At 41.6% G+C, this 25,649-nt stretch overlaps 1 protein-coding gene across 1 annotated transcript in view; it reads right to left on the bottom strand.

Moving 5' to 3' along the window:
- SYT12 (synaptotagmin 12) overlaps positions 1-25,649 on the bottom strand; it is a 79,928-nt gene that overhangs the window by 323 nt on the left and 53,956 nt on the right. Inside the window, exons 5-6 of the mRNA XM_040409947.1 lie at positions 24,623-24,743; positions 8,915-9,048 (exon numbers count right to left, since the gene is read on the bottom strand). Coding sequence (XP_040265881.1) covers positions 8,915-9,048; positions 24,623-24,743 — 255 coding nt within the window. The remainder of the gene's footprint in view (positions 1-8,914; positions 9,049-24,622; positions 24,744-25,649) is intronic.

Below are 25,649 nucleotides of genomic sequence, written 5' to 3'. Positions count from 1 at the left end.
CAATGCTTACTGGGTCCTTTCTGGCCTCCACTTTGTGGTTTTGGTTTGGCACATAAGAAATGGCAGGGGATGCCTGCTTAGCCAATCCCTGACCACATCGGTGACCCACCTCAGGCAGTGACTGGATAATCAGGCATTTCCTGCATGTAGAACTGATACCAGGAATTAGAGATTGGCAGAGAACCAGTAAGCACTGGAATGGCAGCTTTGGGATATCATTGTGTGTAAAGCTTCTTTTTTGGGAAGAAGGAATACAAATGAGCTCTAACATGCTCTGCCTCTCATGCTACCAGATATAAGGTAGCTATCTTAAAAGTCAATGTACAACCTTTTAAAAGGCCTTGAGACATGATTTGGGTAATAATTAAGCCAGCATCTCATCTGCAGCCAGCTGTTTTTGGGTGACTTGTAGGATAGCTACCTTACACCTAGTAGCATTAGAGGAAGAGCTCATTAGCATCCCTTTCTTCCCAGAATTCCATAGGAGCGTTGCCTGGCCTATTAGACTGTTCACGCCGAATAAGGCGCTCTCCAAAAGGAGATATATTATCCCCCAAATCCTGACCTAGGCCTCTCAGTTAAGCCAGTACTCTCTGATCTGCACTGATGAGCGGAAATCACCCTGAAACTGTTGTCAGCAGATGAGATGCTGGCTGATTTAATATCCAAGTCATGTCTCAAGGCCTTTTAAAATATTGAATATTGACTTATAGGATAGCTGCCTCACATCTGGTGGCATTAGAGACAGAGCTTGTTAAGAGTTCCTTTGTATACCTTTTCCCAGAATTCTAGAGGAGCGTTGCCTGGCCTATAAGACTCCTCACGCCATTTAAGGTGCTCTCCATAAGTAGATATTATATTCCCCAAATGCTTCTTTTCTGCCCCATGTATAAAAAATGTAACCCTTTAAGTAGTAAGAACAATTTTCTAACAGTTTTCCCCTCTCCTCTCTATAATAGACATGTACACTAGACTTGCCAGAAAATTTCAGTAGGAAACGGGGTTTGAGCCTCTTATTTTCCGATGGAAGAAGAGGACCCAGCATGTTGAAACCCAACATACCCAATCCTTCTTTACATGCAGCAATCTCCTCCAGAGTACGGAAAGAAGTGACCACCAATGCCATCGCTCTTCCCCATACTGACTCGTCGTTTTCCGGCAGCAGATTGTGTTTACATGGCACGAATTTTGTACCACAAACCATCGGATTACCCGATAAACGAGCATTTTGCTCGTTCATCGGGTAATCTGCGGTACATTTACACTGCCAGATAATCGCTAACGAGCGTTCCAATGAATATTCGCTAGCGATTATCTTTAAGATTCTCACCCCTTTACTCTTGAGAAGGAACAGCATGCTTCTGAAGTGTCCCTCCATCCAGGTAGATACTCTCTAATTGGAACAAGAAGTACCCTAATAAGTAAAAGGGGTGTTTTGGGAGTACAATATTGGTGACCTAGCCTCTGGAAAGGTCATCAGTATCTAATAATCATTGGGGGTCTGACATCAGGTACCCCCACAATCAGCGCCATACACTGTATAGTGGCCTTGCTTGGTATTGCAGCCTAGGCCAATTCATTTGAATGGCACTGATCTGCACCTAGGCCACATCACTGGCCTAGGAAGAGGCTGCAGCGCTCACTGAAACACTTGAGTGACGGAGGTGCTGGGAGTCGGACCCCCATCAAACAGATATTGATGCATCCAAAAATGGCTGTAACATTCAAGGAAAAGAATTTCTAAAACAAACAAAAAAACAAAAAACCTCCTCCTCTTTATATATCTTCAGTAGAATTATAATTTCTCAGGCTGTAGCATCTGTATAATTAAAGGCAATCTGTTACCAGCGACCTCCCCATCAAACTGTCTGTATAGACACACAGCTGGGGTTTTTCTTTTGTTGGTTTGTGGCTTTGTTCCCGAGTTATGGTACTTCTTCTTAATATGCAAATTAGGCCTTTGGTGCAGTGAGGGCGTCACCATTGCTCTTGTTGCACCAAGCTCCACTCAATTCAGTGATAAGCCGCCTCCCTCGCTTCTTTGATTAAAGGGGCCGGGCAGTGACAAAGCAGCCAGAGAGGGGCTGGTTACAGAAAGGAGCGGAGCCTAGGTGCAGCAAGAGTAAGGCCTCTTTCACACTACCGTTTTTTTTTTCGTTATGCGGGCCTTTTTTTGCATTCCGTATACGGTCCGTATACGGAACCATTCATTTCAATGGTTCCGCAAAAAAAACTGAATGTACTCCATAGCATTCCGTTTCCGTATTTCCATTTTTCCGTTCCGTTAAAAGATAGAACATGTCCTATTATTGCCCGCAAATCACGTTCCGTGGCTCCATTCAGGTCAATGGGTCCGCAAAAAAAACGGAACACATACGGAAATGCACATGTAGGCCCCCTGCACACGGCCGTTTTTTTCCCCCGTTTACTGGCCGTATACGGAACCATTCATTTCAATGGTTCCGCAAAAAAAACGGAATGTACTCCGTATGCATTCCGTTTCCGTTTTTCCGTTCTGTTCTAACATAGAACATGTCCTATTATTGCCCGCAAATCACGTTCCGTGGCTCCATTCAAGCCAATGGGTCCGCAAAAAAACGGAACACATACGGAAATGCATCCGTATGTCTTCCGTTTCCGTTCCGTTTTTTGCAGAACGATCTATTGAAAATGTTATGCCCAGCCCAATTTTATCTATGTAATTACTGTATACTGTATATGCCATACGGAAAAAACGGAATGGAAAAAACGGAAACACAACTGAAACAAAAAACGGAACAACGGATCCGTGAAAAACGGACCGCAAAACACTGAAAAAGCCATACGGTCGTGTGCAATAGGCCGCATACTGTATATGCCATACGGAAAAACAGAACAGAAACGGAAACACAACGGAACGGAAAAACGGAACGGAAACACAACGGATCCGTGAAAAACGGACCACAAAACACTGAAATAGCCATACGGTAGTGTGAAAGAGGCCTAATGGTGATGCCCACATTGCACCAAAGGCTTAATTTGCATATATTAAAAATGTATCATAACTTGGGATCGGAGCTTCGGATCAACAAAAGAAAAACAGCGCTTTAGTCAGGTGAACTCCCAGCTACGTGTCTATGCGAACAGCTGCTGCTGACAGATGCAGACAAAAAGCAAAACAATTCTAGAAAGTAGAAATGTATAGGACTTTACCTAATCTAGTGCTGAGTTCAGTGTAAAATACCACCACCCCTAATTCAATTCATGTAATGAGTTCTTCAGGACCATTATTCTAATTTGTCTGTGATCTAATTCCTAAAACTAAATTGTCCATTGTGTCATAAAGCACCACATTAAGGACTGGATGCAAACTGATGTTCACTGCGTCCTCAGGAAATAATAATGTGGAGACTTGGAAGAAAAAAATCAATCGAGTAGCATTGATCTTGAGCTCCAAGAAGAGACGCTCCGGCCACAGACGTTTATGATGCATCCTACCTCCCTCCTATCGGGGGATTCCCATCAATGTTAATAGAGCGATCAGTGTGAAAGCTTTGCTCTTCTACGGCTCATCCCTTTCACTCATTTGGATTGACTCAATGGAAACCTTCATTCTCCCAATTAGCGGAATCCAAGGGCTGAGACCCAGGGATATGCCATAAACGGGGTCGGGCTGACCCACCAGTCCACCAGAGGATCCTCCGATAGGCCGAAGCTCTGACAATAATGGACCTCTAGGTAAACAGGCCCCATAAGATCCTATATACACAGAGGGTGGGTCTTTAGAATCATTTCCTCTGGTGGGTCCAAGGGACTTCAGTCCGACGTTGGCCATAAATATCCATGAATATATTCCAAATACATCTTCAATATTCAGCCACTAACGCAAAATCTGTCCCCAGACATCCTCATGGGACTCTTGCACACAGTCGAAAACAACGACCACAGGCAACTTCTGTAAGATATAAATTGGGCATGCTGCAACATACACTGTTACATTGAGACAATGGTGGCACATTGGGTGATTAATTCACCGTGTGGGTTTAGAGCCAGTTCTTAACCATAATCCTCTTTCGCTAATTCTAGATTGACTTGGCTCTTGCTATCTGTCAGCCCCTTTATTTTGTGCTGCAACCTTCTTGAGCTTCCAAAACTTAAGCCACAAATACCCAGATAACAATAGACCCTGAGTGTGCACCGTGTGGGGGCAGCGGCTAAAGCCTATAAGGATCCATTGGCACTTACTGGGCCATGTGGCTAACACACTGAAGAATGAGGTGCTTTTGGTCATGCTTGCTTTCTAATTGCGGCAGTCAAGAAGAGGCAAGTGAAAATCTTCTACAATCAGGGCTGGCTCTATCATAAGGCAGCCCAAGTGGCTGCTTGAGGGCGCAGAGAAGGGGGGGCGGCAAACAATTAACTTGCTAAGGGCTCTTTCACACCTGCGTTCTTGTCTTCCGGCATAGAGTTCCGTCGTCGGGGCTCTATGCCGGAAGAATCCTGATCAGGATTATCCTAATGCATTCTGAATGGAGAGTAATCCGTTCAGGATGCATCAGGATGTCTTCAGTTCCGGTACGGAACGTTTGTTGGCCGGAGAAAATACCGCAGCATGCTGCGCTTTTTGCTCCGGCCAAAAATCCGGAACACTTGCCGCAAGGCCGGATCCGGAATTAATGCCCATTGGAAGGCATTGATCCGGATCCGGCCTTAAGCTAAACGTCGTTTCGGCGCATTGCCGGAGCCGACATTTAGCTTTTTCAGAGTGGTTACCATGGCTGCCGGGACGCTAAAGTCCTGACAGCCATGGTAAGTGTAGTGGGGAGCGGGGGAGCAGTGTACTTACCGTCCGTGCGGCTCCCCGGGCGCTCCAGAGTGACGTCAGGGCGCCCCAAGCGCATGGATCACGTGATCACATGGATCACGTCATCCATGCGCATGGAGCGCTCTGACGTCATTCTGGAGCGCCCCGGGAGCCGCACGGACGGTAAGTATACCGCTCCCCCGATCCCCGCTCCTACTATGGCAACCAGGACCTTAATAGCGTCCTGGGTGCCATAGTAACACTGAAAGCATTTGGAAGACGGTTCCGTCTTCAAATGCTTTCAGTACACTTGCGTTTTTCCGGATCCGGCGGGCACCTCCGGCAACGGAAGTGCATGCCGGATCCCAACAACGCAAGTGTGAAAGAGGCCTAACTTACATTTACCCCGCTGAGCCTGTGAGCCGAGCAGCCCGGCCGCCCCCCGGCCCTCACTGTCTCAGTCACAGAGCGGCACGCTGCAACACACACTCTGAGCTACGAGACCCTGGTGTAATTAAATCTCATTTAGCCTGTCTTTCAGAAAAGATTCTCCTGGGATTCGAACTCGCAACCTTTCACATCAGAGGCAAGGCATTTACCCACACAGCTATGAGAGCTGTATAGCCAGTTACTATATATATATATATTATATATATATATATATATATATATATATATATATATATATATATATATATATATATATATATATATATATATATATATATATATATATATATATATATATATATATATATATATATCTTTGATACCTAGTGTACATACACTCGACAGCTGCCCCAGCACACTGTGTATGGATGTAGCAGAGCTGGGTGTGTTGGGGCAACTGTCATGTGTATGGTTGTACACTAGGTATCAAAGTTATCTACAGTAGAAGTCATATATATATATATATATTTTTTTTTTATATATATATATATTTTTTTTTTAAGTGACTGGCTATACAGCTCTCATAGCTGTGTGGGTAAGTGCTTTGCCTCTGATACATAAGGTCATGGGTTCGAATCCCATCATAAACTTTTCTGAAAGACAGGCTAAATAAGAACACGAGCACCAAATCTTCAACACTAGAGGCTGCTGGGAACACAGGAAGAGGAAGAGGCCTGCATCGCATCGTTGACATGGAGGTAAGTATAAAAGTGTTTTTTTTTTTATACCGGACTGTTACTTTACTGCCACGGGGGAGGGGGTCAGGGGGGTAGGGGGGGCTATTGGCACCATGATACTGCACATGGAGGGAGAGGAGAGAGGCACTTAATACTGGCACATTAGGGGGCAGGGGGAGAGGATGGCACTATGATATTGGCACATGGGGGGGCAAGAAATGGACATGAATCATGAGGGACAGAAATGTGAAATGATGGGGGGGGCAAGAAATGGATATGAATCATGAGGGGCAGAAATGTGAAATGATGGGGGGGGGGGCAAGAAATGGACATGAATCATGAGGGGCAGAAATGTGAAATGATGGGGGGGGGCAAAATGTAGATTCGCTTGTGTTGACAAAAATCCTTGCACCGGCCCTGTCTACAATATATATATATATATATATATATATATATATATATATATATGTTATGGGAAAGGAGGGGTTAATAGGCGTACCTTCAATCGACTGCTATGGGACCTGGGGGGCAGAAGGAACCCAGCAATTAATTCCTTTTTCTGTGCTCAGCGTGAAAACACTACATTTTTGATACAGCTGCCCCTCGGTGGAGCTCAGTGCAAAGAGATGGTTATGGCTTCCATTACAGGCAATGGTAACTGTATAGACTTCTGCACTGAGCTCCCCCTAATGGTGCCAGCTTTGTCATAGAAGGCAAGTAGGAGATTTATCAATGTATTGATTGCACTGAGTAATGTGGTGTTCAGAATGAGCGTCATATTTTGGAAGCACCAGTTCCACTCTTGTGGCTGGGTGAAGCCTAGGGTGACTTTTTTTTTATTGCAAGATTTTTTACAAATCATAAATTTCTTCTGCTTGACTTTAAAAAAAAAATGGCAGAAATCTGAGACATTGCGCTTTGTGTTCTGTGGCGCCTGGGAATGTTTGCCGCACACTTACTGGGAAAATGGTGGTGCAGGGGGGCCCATGCTAAATTTTACTATGGGGGCCCTGTGAGATCTGTAGATGCCCCTGCCTATTTTTACGTTACAGTGCTGGGGGTATTTAAGAAAGCAAGCCATGGATGGACCCCAGTATATATTGTGAAGAAGAGAGAGCGTGTTAGAGAATTTCTGTGTTCTGCGCCAACCACTCAGTATTCTACTTAGCGCACAGACTCCGGCTGCCTTGTACACAAGGTCATTTTTCAATGCTCTATAAAAGTCTTTCTTCCACTAATAACACTTAATCAGAAAACAATCTTGTCGCCTGGCCGGAGATAAAACAAATAGTTAGAAAGAATTTCCACCTAAAGTAAAAAAAAGAAAGAAAATATCGCCAATAAATCGGAATCCTCCAGTTGTCTTCTCCTGACATAGGTATATCCATCTCAGGAAAAGACAAATGAAAACTGCTATTGCCACCATGGCAAGTCCACAGGGTGGGCTTCCATTTAGGCTGTCTAGGCCTCCAGTCAGACTGATGAATGGCAAAACTTCCCAGTTATTCAATGATACATCCCCAACGGCCATATTACTTCATAACTAGGCTCTGTAACATTCAACAACTCAGGAACTCACATACTTATTAAAGGGAATCTGTCATCAAGATATTGCCTGTGTAAGTAAGCACAATGCCTGGTAGGGACTGAACGGACTGTTAAAACACTGCCTTTGTTCTAAAGAACCTTTGGTGCATCTTGCCAAAAATGACATATTCCTATATGCAAATGAGCTCTTAAGTGCCCTAGCCACTAGGTGCACCCAGGCTGTGTTGCTCTGCAGTTGAAGCCCCTCCGTCTCTCGTTTGACATAGTTAGGCATCTGATGTCATGTAAGATAGGGAACAGTGCAGCCCGTACTCCACCTGCACCATTGTCCCTACCTACTTGCACAATCCTCCCTACGTGGTGGCCCACAACTGGGTGACGGTCTACACCTAATAGAGTAGGAAGAAGGTCAAAACCAGAAAGGAAAAAACAGGACCAGATCAGAATCCAAAAACGAAGACATACACAGCGGAGTGAAACCAGGGGATAACGTCAGAGACAAAGTCAGCAGGCAAAGGCAAGGTCGCAAACTAGCAGAGTCTAATACCAAACAGTTTTCCAATATCAAGCAAGGTCAAATAACAAGCACAGTCTTATACCAGGAGGTCACATCAGAGGCAAAGTCAGAGAAACAGGCAAAAGGGTCAGCGTTCCAGAGTAGCAGACACAAAGCTTGCTAGTGAGGCAGGGAAACTAATCACAGGCAACTGTGGCCAGCCGCAGCCTGTTTAAATCACCCAACCCCAGGAAGCATGTGGCGCCAGCGCCGACCCTGGTTGGTTCAGCGTCCCTGCTCCCTGATAGATTGACTAGCCCTTCTGTCAGTGGGACTGGTTGTCATAGCTTAGTCCCCCTCCTGGATGAGCCCCTTCTGAGTTCGAGTCCCAAAGCAGCTGCTTCCACTATAGCTACGCCCCTGATGGGCACCGTGCCACCACCAAAGCGTGCTATCTATATAATAAAGACAGTCTCACATCAATGAATTAGACATCTGCCTTACTGACCTGAATTGTCCATTTGTCTGTTTGCACAGTTCCTGACGTGTCCCCACACCACACCCCCCCACACCGCGCGTTTTTATGCGTTCTTCTTCTCCCTGAATATGTGATATGTGTGGCCCTTATGAGCACTGCTTTTAATAGATTTGTCTGTTTAATAATAAAAAAAAAATTCTTGCAATCTAGTAGTATTGTTTTGTTCCTTTGTATACCTAGTTTTTTTTTTGTTTGTTTTTTATCTATTAGTACCTCGCTATAGGTTCATCACAGGACAATTTATACTATAATGGTATTGGCCTCTGTCATGTAGGTTTAAAACTTTAATATGAGGACAGGAACTGAATTTTAGTCTGAAAAATAGAGCAATGTATTCCCAGGCACGTCTGCTATTACACGGCCCTTTTCACGGATTAGATATTAGATATGCATTTATTTAGGCATAATTGGCGATGACTCACCTGCAGGACTATGGCTGGTACCGAGAATATCATGGCTTCATTAAACACCGGATTTCTATCGTCTCGTTTCACGGCCGTCTTCTTCTTGCTGATCTTTCTGCCGTCTTGCAGTAGGTAGACTTTTACAAACGGGTCTATGAAATCAATGGAACAGGATCAGAGTAAGAAATTGTGCTGCTCTAATGTGCCATTAGTAACGTTTAGTAAAATATATGATGCTACAGGAAACAGATACAATCACGATGTGAATCAAGTCTGCCAATGGACAAGTGAAACATTTGCTAGAAACCATTTGTAAAGCTCTGTCCTTTGGTTATGGAAATCTATCAATTCAGTTGACCTTTTGCTTAAGAGAAGATAGTACTGAAAGTGAGTACGGGAAAAGATTTAAAGGGGTTGTCACCCTTGTCCATGTGTCCTGTTAGGGCATATGGATGTTGGAACTGGTCTTCTGCTCGGTACCTATTCTATGAGCCTGAATGATAGCTGTTCTGTAACCTATTCTGGTAGACCCAGTGTGTCTATGTATTGCAAGGCTGGTATGTGACTCTACATTTTCCCTACAATGGCCCCCTCACAAGGTTGGACTGGGCCACCAGAGTACCTGCGGTGGGCCTAGGATATAATACCATTGTAGACCACAGGAGAAGAAAACCAAATTTGCTGATTCAAAACCTATTAGACTTTATTGATGATACAAAGGTTGGGCTTCAAGGATGATTTTCTCTGGCGGGTCCAAGGAACCCTAGTCCAACAAGACATTCAAGGGAGAAATGTAAAACCCAGTGTGGCTTTCCTCACCAGTAACAGTTAAAGGGGTATTTCCATCTCAGATAATGGGGCATATCTCTAGGATATGCCCCCATTGTCTGATAGGTGTGGGTCCCACCTCTGGGACCCACACCTACACCGAGAACAGAGCCCTGAAAGCTAGCTTGGCTATTTCTGTCCCATAGAAATGAGTGGGAGCGGTGGATACGTAAGCATGGTGTGCTCCCATTCACTTCTATGGGGAAAGCGCTTTGTGGTGGCTGGACCAGAGTCCTCCAGCCACCACCTTCCCCGCTCCGTTCTCGATATAGATGCGGGTCCCAGCGGTGGGACCCGCACCTATCAGACAATGGGGACATATCCTAGCAATACCCCCATTGTCTCAGATGGGACAACCCCTTTAAGGAGTGAGAAACAACTGCTTGCAAGTTTTTTTTTTAAGTAGTCATCTTTGTGAGACAACCCTTAAAAGGGTTGTTTGCGTGTTTAATATTGATTACCTGTCCTCAGGATAGGTCATCAATATCAGACCAGCAGTGGTCTGACTTCTGGCACCCCGCCATTGTAAGTCAAATATATTTTATCCTGACACCATTGTATCTTGAGTGACCACTGTATTAGTATACCTATTGAAAAATGACTAAAACAAGATCTGACTTACCCAACATAATTACGATAGTGAAGAATTAATGGGAATCTGTTGCCAAGAAATTAAATTTCCCTTGTCAAGTTCCAAGGCTTGTTCAAAAAAAGTTGGACATTGACTCACAGGGAACCACTTTCAAAAGGTGACACTAGTGAGATGGTTCTTTTTTTCTGGGACATACCTTCCTGCATAGAAAATTGTAGAGGTACAGGAGAATTGGGCCAATTTCTCTCTTGGCTACAGGCTCTATCGTAGGGATGGGCTACACCTCAATGGAGAACGGGCAGCTGTGTTGGGGGAGAAGATGGCTAGAAGGTTGGAGGAGTGTTTAAACTAGGGACTGGGGGAGGGTAATTACGTTATAGGATGGGAAGATAGTGCAGATAGAGACCGGAGGCCAGGTAATGGGACTGGGGGAGGAATGGAAGTAGGGACTAGAACAGTTCAGAAGGAAAGGTGTAGGGTAAATAATATACATAAACCTCTTAAATGTTTGTATACTAATGCCAGAAGCCTGACTAATAAAACTGGGGAACTGGAATTAGTGATGTGTGAGGAGGACTATGACATAGTGGGAATAACTGAGACATGGCTGGATGATAGCTATGACTGGGCAGTTAATGTATAAGATTACAGTCTGTTTAGAAAGGATCGCCAAAACCGGAGCGGGGGAGGGGTCTGCCTTTATGTAAAGTCCTGTCTACAGCCCACACTCCGGGAAGATATAAATGAGGGACATGAACATGTGGAGTCACTGTGGGTAGAAATACATGGAGGCAAAAACAATAATAAATAAACTGCCTAATATACCACATAAGTCCACATAAAATCTACTACTAAACGAGATAGATGAGGAGGCAAATCATAATGAGGTGGTTATTATGGGGGACTTCAACTACCCAGATATAGACTGGGAAACTGAAACTTGTATATTTCATAAAGGAAACAAGTTCTTGCAATAACCAAAGACAATTACCTTTCCCAACTGGTTCAGGACCCGACTAGACGGACGGCCATACTGGACTTAGTATTAACCAACAGACCTGACAGAACAACAGATGTGCAGGTCGGGGGACACCTGGGAAATAGTGACCATAAAGTAATAACCTTCCAATTATCATTCAAAAGAGTGTTTCTTCAGGGAGGAACAAAAATACCAAACTTCAAAAAAGCAAAATTTAGCCAACGCCATAGGTGTAACTAACTGGGACAAAGTCCTCAAGAATAAAAATACAGCCACAAAATGGGATATTTTTAAAAGCATCCTAGAATCTTATGGGAATAGAGGGTTAAGCAACAAGAAAAAAACAATGTGGATAAATAGAAAGCAATAAATGACCAAAAAAAGCATTTAAATCACTAAAACAGGAGGGTGGCGAGGAAGCACTGAAAAACTTTAAGGAAAAATTGTAATATGTAAAAAACAAATAAAAGCAGCCAAACTAGAGACTGAGAGATTAATTGCTAAAAATAACAAAACTAACCCTAAAATTTTCTTCAATTATATAAATGATAAAAAGTATAAATCTGAAGGTGTTGGCCCTTTACAGTGATGAGCGGGGAGTTGTAGAGAGCGATGAGGAGAAAGCAAAGCTATTAAATATTTTTTTCTCCACTGTATTCACTGAGGAAAATAAACTGTCAGATGAAATGCAGAATGTAAAAGTTAATTCCCCATTAAAAGTCCCCTGTCTGACCCAGGAAGAAGTACAGCAGCGTCGTAAAAAGATTAAAACAGACAAATCGCCAGGCCCAGATGGTATACACTCCCGTATCCGAAGAGAATTAAGTAATGTCATAGTCAGACCCTTATTTCTGATATTTAAGGACTCTATACTGACAGGGATTGTTCCACAGGATTTGCGCATAGCAAATGTGGTGCCAATATTCAAAAAGTTGTATTTACATTTAGTCATAGACTACTAATTGCCTACTCTTGACATGTGCATTTGTGTTGTAATTTTTATTAGTTTAAAATTTAACTTTTATTGGTTTGAAAATAATAATAAATATTGAGCCATTTTTTATCTAACCTACTAATTTAAAACTATCTCCGGACCTCCAGATGATGTTTCCTATTATATTATATTAATTTTTTGCTGTATAGCCAGCAGTAGTGAAAGGTTGGCGTTGCTGTTTAATAGTCAGCCTTTTGATACATGCTGCCTTCTATTCAGGTACCTATCTGTACTTTTATTTGTTGTAATGTGGGCAGTTGTGGCTGGTATACACTGACTCAGACAGTTAGATACATAGGAACCGACCAGCTTGCTACTGTTTGTCCATAGCTGGTAACTGTAGCTTAATTATTGCAACATTGTTGCTTTTGATTGCTGTATAGCTGTTCCTATGATGCTACTGCTATTTACACTGCTGTCTACTGTTGGTGCTATCGCTATAGTCTAGCTTCTTTAATGTCTGACTATTTGTGGTAGCCTATCTTCTGTCTGTGCTGTCTATTATTTCACTGCTGGCAGCTTGCTTTGTGAGCTGATAATGCTGGTACCAGCAGAGTGCTTTTGTAGGCTATCGCTATATTAGTCTGACTCTAGGTCATTGGTCTCTGGAAGTCCTAAAGGCTAAAATCTAATTACTGCCCCCCGACATGTTTCGCCATATCCATGGCGTCTTCAGGGGATCGGGCAGTCTGCACGGAGTAAACGTGTGGCTATGTAATTTATAACCTCCCTTGTGATGACGTGCGTCAGCTCAGCCTATCGCTGTGCTTGTGAGAACTAGCTTACTTGATATCTGTAATCTGTATGGCTGTTTGAATTCTAATAGAGCTGACGTGCGTCTTCTCGCGATAGATAGTCAAATGACGCGCATGTCTTTTGACTTGGAATATTTTCAGTTTGTTTATGTTCATCGGCCGGTTATGCGCATGACTTTGAACTTATATCGTGGGGTTCCTTTTCAAATCGCTTTGCTCTCTCTGCTTGCTAGCCTATGATTTGGCTATACTTGCATTACTATTTATATATATATATTAGAATTACCTTCAGGGGTAATGTCTCCACTGATAATGAATATTGATTATAGTGTATTCATTTTTGGTGATGTTAGTGATTACTATTTATCTCTGATAATTATGAATTTTTTATATATATTTATTTGTGAGTGAGTTTATTACTATTTATTGTGATTAATCAATACTTTATAAGGACAGATTTATTTAAATATATATATTTTCATCTTTTAGCTTATATATAAGTGACAGTGACACTTGTGTGATCGTGCTCATATGGTTGCCAAACTGTGTTGGCTATAATTTATTCCAACTTTTTCATTAGTTAGTCTTTTCTTGAGTGATTTTATACCTTTTGTGATTTTGTGAGGAGATTTTTATTATATTTATGACAAATTATTAAAGAATTTTTATATAAATGTTTTTTATTTTTTGTTGATATATTTTATTTTGTTTTTTTGTTTTTTTATTATTTTTTTTAAAATATATATTATATTTTTATTTATTTTGGTTTTTGAATTTTTTATGAATTTTTGGGTTTTTGTATTTTTATATGTGTGTATTTATTTAAATTAATTATTTTAGTTATTTTTTTATTTATATTTAGTGGAGACTTGATGGTAATTTGTCCTAACATTTATTTATTTATTTATTTATTTTTTGTCAGATGGATCTACGACTGCATATGAATTGGATCGTGTGGTAATGATTTTATTTTTTAATATATTAATTGTTTTTTTTGGGATTTGATTACTCAAGTTGGTTATTGTTTAAATTATTTAAACAATAACCAACTTGAGTAATCAAATCCCAAAAAAAACAATTAATATATTAAAAAATAAAATCATTACCACACGATCCAATTCATATGCAGTCGTAGATCCATCTGACAAAAAATAAATAAATAAATAAATAAATAAATGTTAGGACAAATTACCATCAAGTCTCCACTAAATATAAATAAAAAAATAACTAAAATAATTAATTTAAATAAATACACACATATAAAAATACAAAAACCCAAAAATTCATAAAAAATTCAAAAACCAAAATAAATAAAAATATAATATATATTTTAAAAAAAATAATAAAAAAACAAAAAAACAAAATAAAATATATCAACAAAAAATAAAAAACATTTATATAAAAATTCTTTAATAATTTGTCATAAATATAATAAAAATCTCCTCACAAAATCACAAAAGGTATAAAATCACTCAAGAAAAGACTAACTAATGAAAAAGTTGGAATAAATTATAGCCAACACAGTTTGGCAACCATATGAGCACGATCACACAAGTGTCACTGTCACTTATATATAAGCTAAAAGATGAAAATATATATATTTAAATAAATCTGTCCTTATAAAGTATTGATTAATCACAATAAATAGTAATAAACTCACTCACAAATAAATATATATAAAAAATTCATAATTATCAGAGATAAATAGTAATCACTAACATCACCAAAAATGAATACACTATAATCAATATTCATTATCAGTGGAGACATTACCCCTGAAGGTAATTCTAATATATATATATAAATAGTAATGCAAGTATAGCCAAATCATAGGCTAGCAAGCAGAGAGAGCAAAGCGATTTGAAAAGGAACCCCACGATATAAGTTCAAAGTCATGCGCATAACCGGCCGATGAACATAAACAAACTGAAAATATTCCAAGTCAAAAGACATGCGCGTCATTTGACTATCTATCGCGAGAAGACGCACGTCAGCTCTATTAGAATTCAAACAGCCATACAGATTACAGATATCAAGTAAGCTAGTTCTCACAAGCACAGCGATAGGCTGAGCTGACGCACGTCATCACAAGGGAGGTTATAAATTACATAGCCACACGTTTACTCCGTGCAGACTGCCCGATCCCCTGAAGACGCCATGGATATGGCGAAACATGTCGGGGGGCAGTAATTAGATTTTAGCCTTTAGGACTTCCAGAGACCAATGACCTAGAGTCAGACTAATATAGCGATAGCCTACAAAAGCACTCTGCTGGTACCAGCATTATCAGCTCACAAAGCAAGCTGCCAGCAGTGAAATAATAGACAGCACAGACAGAAGATAGGCTACCACAAATAGTCAGACATTAAAGAAGCTAGACTATAGCGATAGCACCAACAGTAGACAGCAGTGTAAATAGCAGTAGCATCATAGGAACAGCTATACAGCAATCAAAAGCAACAATGTTGCAATAATTAAGCTACAGTTACCAGCTATGGACAAACAGTAGCAAGCTGGTCGGTTCCTATGTATCTAACTGTCTGAGTCAGTGTATACCAGCCACAACTGCCCACATTACAACAAATAAAAGTACAGATAGGTACCTGAATAGAAGGCAGCATGTATCAAAAGGCTGACTATTAAACAGCAACGCCAACCTTTCACTACTGCTGGCTATACAGCAAAAAATTAATATAATATAATAGGAAACATCATCTGGAGGTCCGGAGATAGTTTTAAATTAGTAGGTTAGATAAAAAATGGCTCAATATTTATTATTATTTTCAAACCAATAAAAGTTAAATTTTAAACTAATAAAAATTACAACACAAATGCACATGTCAAGAGTAGGCAATTAGTGGTCTATGACTAAATGTAAATACAATATAAGTGCCTCTACATGTGCAGGGTATATATCAGTGTAATATATATATAATATTCAAAAAGGGCCCAAAAACAGAGCCCGGAAACTATAGGCCGGTAAGTTTAACATCTGTCATGGGTAAACTGTTTCAAGGTTTTCTAAGAGATGCTATCTTGGAGTACGTCAATAAAAATAAGCAAATAACGCCATATCAGCATGGCTTCATGAGGGATTGGTCATGTCAAACTAATTTAATCAGTTTCTATGAGGTGGTAAGTTCTAGACTTGACAGCGGCGAATCAATGGATGTCGTATATCTGGACTTCTCCAAAGCATTTGACACTGTACCACATAAATATTAGTATATAAAATGAAAATGCTTGGACTGGGATAAAATGTCTGTATGTGGGTAAGGAAATGGCTCAGTGATAGAAAACAGAGGGTGGTTATTAATGGTACACACTCAGATTGGGTCACTGTCACTAGTGGGGTACCTCAGGGGTCAGTATTGGGCCCTATTCTCTTAAATATATTTATTAATGATCTTGTAGAAGGCTGTGTACTGTGTACAGTTCTAGGCTCCTGTGAACAAGTCAGACATAGCAGAGCTGGAGAGGGCACAGAGGAGGGCAACTAAAGTTATAACTGAAATGGGGCAACTACAGTACCCTGGAAGATTATCAACATTAGGGTTATTCCCTTTAGAAAAAAGACAACTGAGGGGAGATCTAATTACTATGTATAAATATATCAGGGGTCAGTACAGAGATCTCTCCCATCATCTATTTATCCCCAGGACTGTGACTGTGACGAGGGGACATCCTCTGCGTCTGGAGGAAAGAAGGTTTGTACACAAACATAGAAGAGGATTCTTTACGGTAAGAGCAGTGAGACTATGGAACTCTCTGCCTGAGGAGGTGGTGATGGTGAGTTCACTAAAAGAGTTCAAGAGGGGCCTGGATGGATTTCTGAAGTGTAATAATATTATAGGCTGTAGCTACTAGAGAGGGGTCGTTGATCCAGGGAGTTATTCTGATCGCCTGATTGGAGAAGGAAAGGAGTTTTTTCCCTTAAGTAGGGAAAATTGGCTTCTACCTCACAGTTTTTATTTTTTTGCCTTCATCTGGATCAACTTGCAGGATAACAGGCTGAACTGGATGGACAAATGTCTTTTTTCGGTCTTATGTACTGTTACTATGTAAAGCACAAATGCCCTGTGGCAATTATGCCTTAAGATATGCTCAAGTGAGGTTCTTCTTCTACTTGTAAAAATGCCTGATTTGAGATCTATAAAGTTTGTACTGGAATGTGATAATTTGATATGGTACTCTCACTTTCTTCTTCTAGTAACCAAGGTGCTAAAGAATATCACATAAAAGAGACACCTTTGCAGTCAGCTGCAGGATTTCAAGCAAACCTAAAAGGCAAGATAAGGACACACTGCAAAGCCAGACAGTGCTAAATTAAGGAAATCTAAAGCAGCATTCATAAGCAAAAACCACGGGAAATGGGTCAGGTATAAAACTATGATTCCTCAATATAGCAAAGTCCTAACTCCCTGCACCAGAAGGTGCTAGCTAGAAGGACATTTTCCTTGGTTGAGAACAGCCCCTTGGGTGACTGAAATCCTACCCATGTTGTCACTTTTAGATGCTTTATTAATCTTATAATTTATAACTAATCGCAAATAACATGGATAGCCCTCAAAATCTGTGGGACAATCATAAAAGAGAACCTTAATACCTAACGATTACCAGGGTAAATAATTATCAATGAACAGACACTACAATATAACTTGATCAGGTGACAGTAATAATATGTCCTGCCCATTGGCTGCAGTCAAATATAACAACTGCACACAAGTAATTAACATGTCTTATTGAGTTTTTTGACCAACATCTACATCAGTTCTCAACAACCTCCAGCACTTCAGCTGTTGTAAAAATACAACTCCCAGCATGCACACTTGTTGAGCTGTTCCTGGCACTGTAGGACCGCTAAGAACTGTAGTTTCACAGCAGCTGGAGTCAGGGGTGGATTGGCCATAGACCCCTGGTGGGCCGAAGCCCAGGGGGACACCCAAACCCTCCTCTTGGCCACTAGCCAGATACATAAAGTTCTGATGTTTTCAGCATTAATATAGGAGCATCAGGCACTTATGCATCTGTCCAGTGGCCACAGGTTCCCTCCCGAATTCAACTGTGTTGCCATCCTGAGGGCATTGATACAGGTGAATACTGTGGCGGCATTATTTTGTGCTGAACTGTGGTATTTAGTTCTTCTGGGGTAGTACCACGGTATTGCTGGCCCTGCCTACTTTTGTTTTCCCTGACTACATGTGTTGGCCTTCTCCTGTTTGTGTTGCCCCACCTTCTGTCAATTTGGACCCACCTACAACATGGGGCCACTTTTAGATTTTTTTTCTAGGACCACTTTAAGTTCCAAGTCCTCCCCTGGTTGGAGTGCCCAGGGTTGCTGACCCTTGATCTATATGCTTATACACAACAGGTTCCACATTTACATATGTATCTACGCAAATACTTGAGTTTTGTATGACTTTATGGACATCTTTACTACTTGGGTTCTGAATGGCGCTATGAATGATGGAGGTGTCTAGGTCACAAGTCTACTCTTGTAATGGTCTTCAACTGGAAGATAAAACTGCCAATATTTGCCCAGTAGCTATTCCTTCTAACATCTGCATACACATGTATGGTCAGTTCAATGGAAAGAGGTGAATAAGCCACGGTAAGCCTCCTCTGGTAGTGGTTTATCGGTTGCTCGATCCTTCTTTCCCATGATATATGCCAAAGGGAGAGGGTCAAGACATCACCATGCACATTAGATAGTTCACCAATCCAGCTGCAATAGGTGGCTTCACTCAACATACACTCACCTAAAGAATTATTAGGAACACCATACTAATACGGTGTTGGACCCCCTTTTGCCTTCAGAACTGCCTTAATTCTACATGGCATTGATTCAACAAGGTGCTGATAGCATTCTTTAGAAATGTTGGCCCATATTGATAGGATAGCATCTTGCAGTTGATGGAGATTTGAGGGATGCACATCCAGGGCACAAAGCTCCCGTTCCACCACATCCCAAAGATGCTCTATTAGGTTGAGATCTGGCGACTGTGGGGGCCATTTTAGTACAGTGAACTCATTGTCATGTTCAAGAAACCAATTTGAAATGATTCGAGCTTTGTGACATGGTGCATTATCCTGCTGGAAGTAGCCATCAGAGGATGGATACATGTTCTCATTCTGTTTACGCCAAATTCGGACTCTACCATTTGAATGTCTCAACAGAAATCGAGACTGATCAGACCAGGCAACATTTTTCCAGTCTTTAACAGTCCAATTTTGGTGAGCTCGTGCAAATTGTAGCCTCTTTTTCCTATTTGTAGTGGAGATGAGTGGTACCCGGTGGGGTCTTCTGCTGTTGTAGCCCATCCGCCTCAAGGTTCTGAGTGTTGTGGCTTCACAAATGCTTTGCTGCATACCTCGGTTGTAACGAGTGGTTATTTCAGTCAACGTTGCTCTTCTATCAGCTTGAATCAGTCGGCCCATTATCCTCTGAGCTCTAGCATCCACAAGGCATTTTTGCCCAGAGGACTGCCGCATACTGGATGTTTTTCCCTTTTCACACCATTCTTTGTAAACCCTAGAAATGGTTGTGAAAATCCCAGTAACTGAGCAGATTGTGAAATACTCAGACCGGCCCGTCTGGCACCAACAACCATGCCACGCTCAAAATTGCTTAAATCACCTTTCTTTCCCATTCTGACATTCAGTTTCGAGTTCAGGAGATTGTCTTGACCAGGACCACCCCCCTAAATGCATATAAGCAACTGCCATGTGATTGGTTGACTAGATAATTGCATTAATGAGAAATAGAACAGGTGTTCCTAATAATTCTTTAGGTGAGTGTATATCTAATGTGTATGGGCATCCTAAGAAGAAGATGTAAATGGAAATACAAGAGGTTCAAAGAACCAACAAAAGAAGAGGAGAACATTTGAAAACATCAAGAAATACTATCATTTTGCAAATATCCACAGCAGATAATGACTCTACAGCACATGAACGTCTGTAATGTTCCATAAGACCCATTGTGTCTTTCAAGTCTAATGATAGCCTATTTCTCTGTGGATTTTCACTGGCTTTTATATTTCAACTTTCATTCTACGGTCCGAACAGTTGAGCAAATATTTGCTTCTTTCTTTCCTTTACGTAAGATAAAGATAAACGACCGTCCTGACACGGTCGTAATTCTCGTGAATACAAAGCTCTTTCTTGCTCATTGGTATTACAGAGGTGGCACGTTTTAATACGCCAGGAGCAAAACTAAGAAATATCTGCTGACCCAACGTCTTCTGCAAGGTGATGAATACCCAAGATTACCTTTCAATGAGGAGTTTAGGCCGGCATTATTCCTCACGACTTTAACACTAGGAGATCATTATTTTTATAGGCGCATAATATTTCAGAACACGGTGCGGCATCCACATACATATAGAACCCAAGTGATTTCGCTGCCTGTCGGCAAGTTAGCCAGGGTTGTACGTCTTTACTAAAAGTATTGTAAAGCCGTGTATAAAAAGCACAGAGCTTCTTTAGAATTTACACAGCATGCTTACATACAAGCTTTGGCCAACTTTTTTTTTCTGCAGATCCTTTGAGGGAGATTTATCAAGGCTGGTGGTTCATCCCCTGTGCACTGGCTGGAGATGCACCTAATATATCAAGAACTCTATACATTAGAAAATCAATTCTATGCCCAGTTAAATGATAGTAAATCTGGTGGCCAGTGGAAGCCCCAACACTCCCGTTGAGTACCATCCCTTTTCCTGCCAGTTGCAAGAAGCACAAAAAGTTGCAAATGATGACATAAATATGGCATGCACCATAATTTGCTACTTTTTGTGCCCTAAAAACCTTGAAAAATGTGCCCCTTTGTGTTTAATGTGGGCTTGGTCTCATGGGGCGTGGATGTGACTCTAATACATAAAGTAATAAAATCTCTTTCCAGAAAGGAGCTCTGTGTGCAGGGGCGCACCACCAATGAGGCTAGATGCACCCCTGTCTGTGTAAATAACAGTTAGTAGATCCACCAGGTTCCAGGGCAGTGGCGTGCCTATGTTGTTTTGCACCCGGGGCGGGTCCTTTCTCTGGTTCCCCCCCAATACTTAAAAAAAAAATCGTACCCCCTCACAGTAGTATTTCCCTCATTGTAAAACCTTCACAGTAGTTTTGTACAGATGTGTGCCCCTTAACAATAGTTATGCCCACATTGTACCCCCTTAAAGTACTTATCCCTTCATTGTACCCTCTTAACAGTATTTATGCCCTCATTGTGCCTCCCTCACAGTAGTTATGCCCTGTGTTCCCCCCTCACAATAGTTGTGCCCTCTCTGTGCCCCTTTCACAGTAGTAATGCCCTATCTGGGCCCTTCACAGTTGTAATGCCCTCTTTCAGCCCCCTTGACAGTAATTATTACTATGAAGGGGGCACAATGGGGATAATCACCATTGTGCCCCATTCACAGTAATAATGGCCATTGTGCCCCCCTTAATAGTAATAATGCCCATTGTGCCCCCTTATTAGTAATAATGCCCATTGTGCCCCTTCACAGTAATAATGCCCTCTGTGCCCCCTCATAGTAGAAATCCCCATTGCGCCCACTTAGTAGTAATGCCCTCTGTGCTAGTAATGCCCATTGTGCCCCCTTTACAGTAATAATGCCCTCTGTGCCCCCTTCATAGTAGTAATGATCTCTGTGCACTGTGCCCCCTCCATAGTAGAAATGCCCATTGTGCCCCCTTCACTTTAGCAATGCCCTCTGTGCCCCCTCTAGAGTAGAAATGCCCATTGTGCCCCCTCCACATTAGCAATGTCCATTGTGCCCCCTCCAGAGTAGAAATGCCCATTGTGCCCCCTACAGAGTAGAAATGCCCATTGTGCCCCCTCTGTGTTAAAAAACAACAACAACAACAACACAGTAACTACTCACCTTGTCCCGTTCCTGAAGCTCACAGTCCTCTCTCCCCTGCAGACACACATGGCTATGCAGATTTCCATGCTGCAGGCTCCTCCCACACAGGTCGGCAAAGCCATCTGTGTCTGCAGGCTGAATGGTGGAGCAGGGACCACCGCCCTGAAGGAGGGGAGGAGCACTGGGAGCTGAGCGGTGAGTGACAGGACCCAGCCCCCCTGTGCTCTAGCAATGAGCGCTTCCATTTGTATTGAATGAAGCGCTCATTTCTTCTAGGCTCTGGCACCCTGTGAGAGCGGTACCCGGGGCGGACCGCCCCCCTCTTAGCATGCCACTGTTCCAGGGTATTGTTACTGGACGACAGTGGGGCCTAGCAAGCCCTTAGTTTTCGCTGTGATGGCTGACAGACAAACGTGAGACAAGTTGATTTGGATACCAAACAGACAAAATCAGAGCCATACCCTGGCACTACAGAATAGTCAGGAGACCCTCTAATAGCTTGTGATGTCATCATTCCCCATCCTGCTCAGTGGTTGGCAGCTTCAGCCATTACACTGCTTCTTACACTGGTAATGACACCTGCTGCTGCAGCCTAGTGATGTGCAGCATAGGTTGTATTATTTGTAGCACACAATAAAATAGTGCGACATTATGACACCAAGTGAATAGCTTGGTATGTTAAAGGTCAAAATGGCTTAAAAATAAAGAAATAAATAAATCATACCTCACCGACCCCTTGCTGTTCCCATTCTGAGTTCACCACTGGTTTCTAACTACTGGTCCTTACTGACATATGAAATGTGACCACTGAGCCAAAGATTGGCCTCAGGACTGATCTGCTTCATCCAGTGATCGGCCGATCGGTCACATTTCTATGTTGAAAGGGAATTGGGAAAATACGAATGAAGGACACTGCTCTGTCTGCTCCCTCTTCTTGCCAACCCAGACAGTAAGACAAGAAGCAGATTTAAACGGCTATTTCCATCTCAGCCTTTCATGGCCACGATGGAAATAACAACAGAAAGCGCCAGCCAGAGGTAGGTGAAGTTCTGTAACTCCCGAGTTACTGGAAACAGCATTGCTTGCTGGCCTATGATGCTTGAGTAGCTCCCATTAACTGCTATGGGAGTTACGGAAACAGAGAAGCGCAGCTAACTCAGATGTTAATAGAAATGAAAACAAATAAAATGAAAAGTCACAAAAACACGATGCAGCCAAGTATTACTGAAATAGAACTGTAGGAAATTGTTAATTTAATTTAATTTAATTTTACTCTATAAATTTTCCCAGCTTAGTTTATTTTTTATGGGCATTATTAATGTAATCTATATCATGTAAGGTTTTCAATTTCATGTTAAATCTTATAAATTATACTTTTATTTTGGAGGAGAATAACTACACGGTTTTATATTCTATACCCTATATATTTTGTATTATATTTTGTAGCACTGTGAGGTATGTTTTTATATGTCACAGGTGAAAATGTTTGCACAGGTGTCTCGCGTGGACCGGACTGATTTTCTGTTCACCCTGCCTCTCGTGACCCCTCCCCGAGGGTGGGAACATTGGAGGTGAACCTTATTTCAGCTCGGAACATGCCAAACACCTCAGATCATGACTAAGAACACTATCGTTCGAAACGCGTAGATCTTGGAGATAAAGTGGGAGCCAGTGTCACTGTTTGCCGTATCCACCTGTATTTTGGTGACGAATAAAGACCGGGATTTTTCACTACGTCCATTCTGGTGCTGGAGCTTTCTTTCTATCTTGTGCATAACTCAGATGTTTCCATAACTCCAGCCACCCCCGGCTAGCACTTACTGTGGTTATTGCCATTAAAGGGGTTGTGCCACCATTACATTTTATTTTAAGATAGTTCATCACGAAGAAGTAGTTAGTTTAGTAATTTACTTTCTGTTACAAAAATGATCCAGTTGTGAGATATTCTCTTTACTTCATTAAAATGGCACCCCCTGGCCATTCATTAGAGTAGTATGTACGTCCACCTACTGAGGTGGTCGCACATGCTTGGTTCCATCCTTCAACTGCCACCAGCCAGATCTACAGTTAGAAGTTGTGACAGGTACAAGGAGAGAGCTGCAGCAGAAACAACACACCCCTCTGAGCTGTGATAGGGAGAGAGCTGTAGCAGAGAAGACACACCCCCTGAGTGGTGATAGGGAGAGATCTGCAGTAGAGAAGACACACCCACTGATTAAGGTCACGCCCCCTGAAATACCAGCCTGAAGAGAATCTAGCAGCGCAACCAGAGCAATGAATGGGGAGATCTCTGGATCCATGTGAGGTACAGGGCTGGTTCTAGCTTTGTTAGAAGGAGATTGGCATGTACTATATTATGTCTAGTACTCATTATTTTACAATAATCATGGAACAACCCCTTTAAACTCCAAGATGGAAATACACATTTTAAAAAGAAACACATCACTACAGGATCAGACTACATAGTGTTTGTTTGTAGTCTGGAACCATGAAGACAAATAGGTTTGCCTGTGAGCAACATACACAAAATGTTGGGATATGTTTAATCAAGACTTTATGGAAAGTTGGCTAATTTTGTAGTTTGTTCTAGATGTACTTTAAAAAAAAAAAAACTGCAGAAGATTATGTATTTGTTAATATGTATTTTCTTCTACAAGAATTTGCAAACAGCAAAATAACTCAATCTCATCATATGGCACTTAAGATGCTCTTACCTGCTGTGGTCTTCCCTTCGTTCCACAGAAGGTTCTTTGCTTTAACTACCACCACTGTAAGACGTTCAGCTGTAGGAAGGTAGCTAAGAGACAGCAGAATTTCTCCCACGGCATCTGCAGCCTACAAGACAACATCACGGTTGATATAATAGATTTTTACATAATCTTGCGTTTGCCAAAATGAATCAGGTTTGGGACAAGGACCAGTTTCTTACTCTGGCTTTAAATGAAGCATGTACAAACAAAAAAAAACTGTGGAGATTTTGGGTTCTTCATGTAAATATGAGGATGCATTTGATGGTTCAGATCCTACCTGTTGTCTAAAAGACCTTCACTAACACCAGTGATTATCTTTTATCTCTGTACTCAAATACATTGGCTTGAGTTTACTAGAGGAGGAATTCCAGGCTGTCCATGCACTGTCAATAGCAAGCGTTCAGGCTGATAGCCAAGCTGCTCCATACCGAGCGTGCATATATTTTCAATGAGGACACCTCCGACAGGCATATCTCCCTTGAGAGCAAAAGATCATGCATGTTAAAAATAAACATAACCAATCCTTTCTTCCACTAACATCTTCTGAACATTAGTTGGGCACTTCATAAACATCAGACAGTTAGCCAGTCTGGCAAAACTGATGGGTTGGCTGACCTATGTCCAATATGTATGAGAAGGTGACAGATAAATCTACATGTATGTACCAAATTAGTTCTGATCAAGGTCCATTAGTCTTAGCTCTAATCAATCTATTCAATATTTTTGTTACGAAATGAACATATAAACATCACTGCATAAGCAATTCTCCCTTCCCCATCCCCATATACAATTCTGATAGATCCCATAGAAAGAATCTTGACAGTCTGCCGAGAATTGAGCTGGAAATGCCCTTGAAACTACTATTGGCCTGAGCCTTTCGTTACCCCAACATGGGCCATTGGAGGAGGCTTGGGAGGGTCTCATACATGTAGTCAACGAACCCAAATGAAATTGCCAGCTGACAATATCCTATGTGTATGGCCAGATTTGC

The sequence above is a fragment of the Bufo bufo genome, chromosome 10, assembly GCF_905171765.1.
Source record: "Bufo bufo chromosome 10, aBufBuf1.1, whole genome shotgun sequence".
NCBI classification, from domain to species: Eukaryota; Metazoa; Chordata; class Amphibia; order Anura; family Bufonidae; genus Bufo; species Bufo bufo.
The sequence above is the reverse complement of the archived record's forward strand: the minus strand, read 5'-3'. Positions and strand labels throughout refer to the sequence as shown.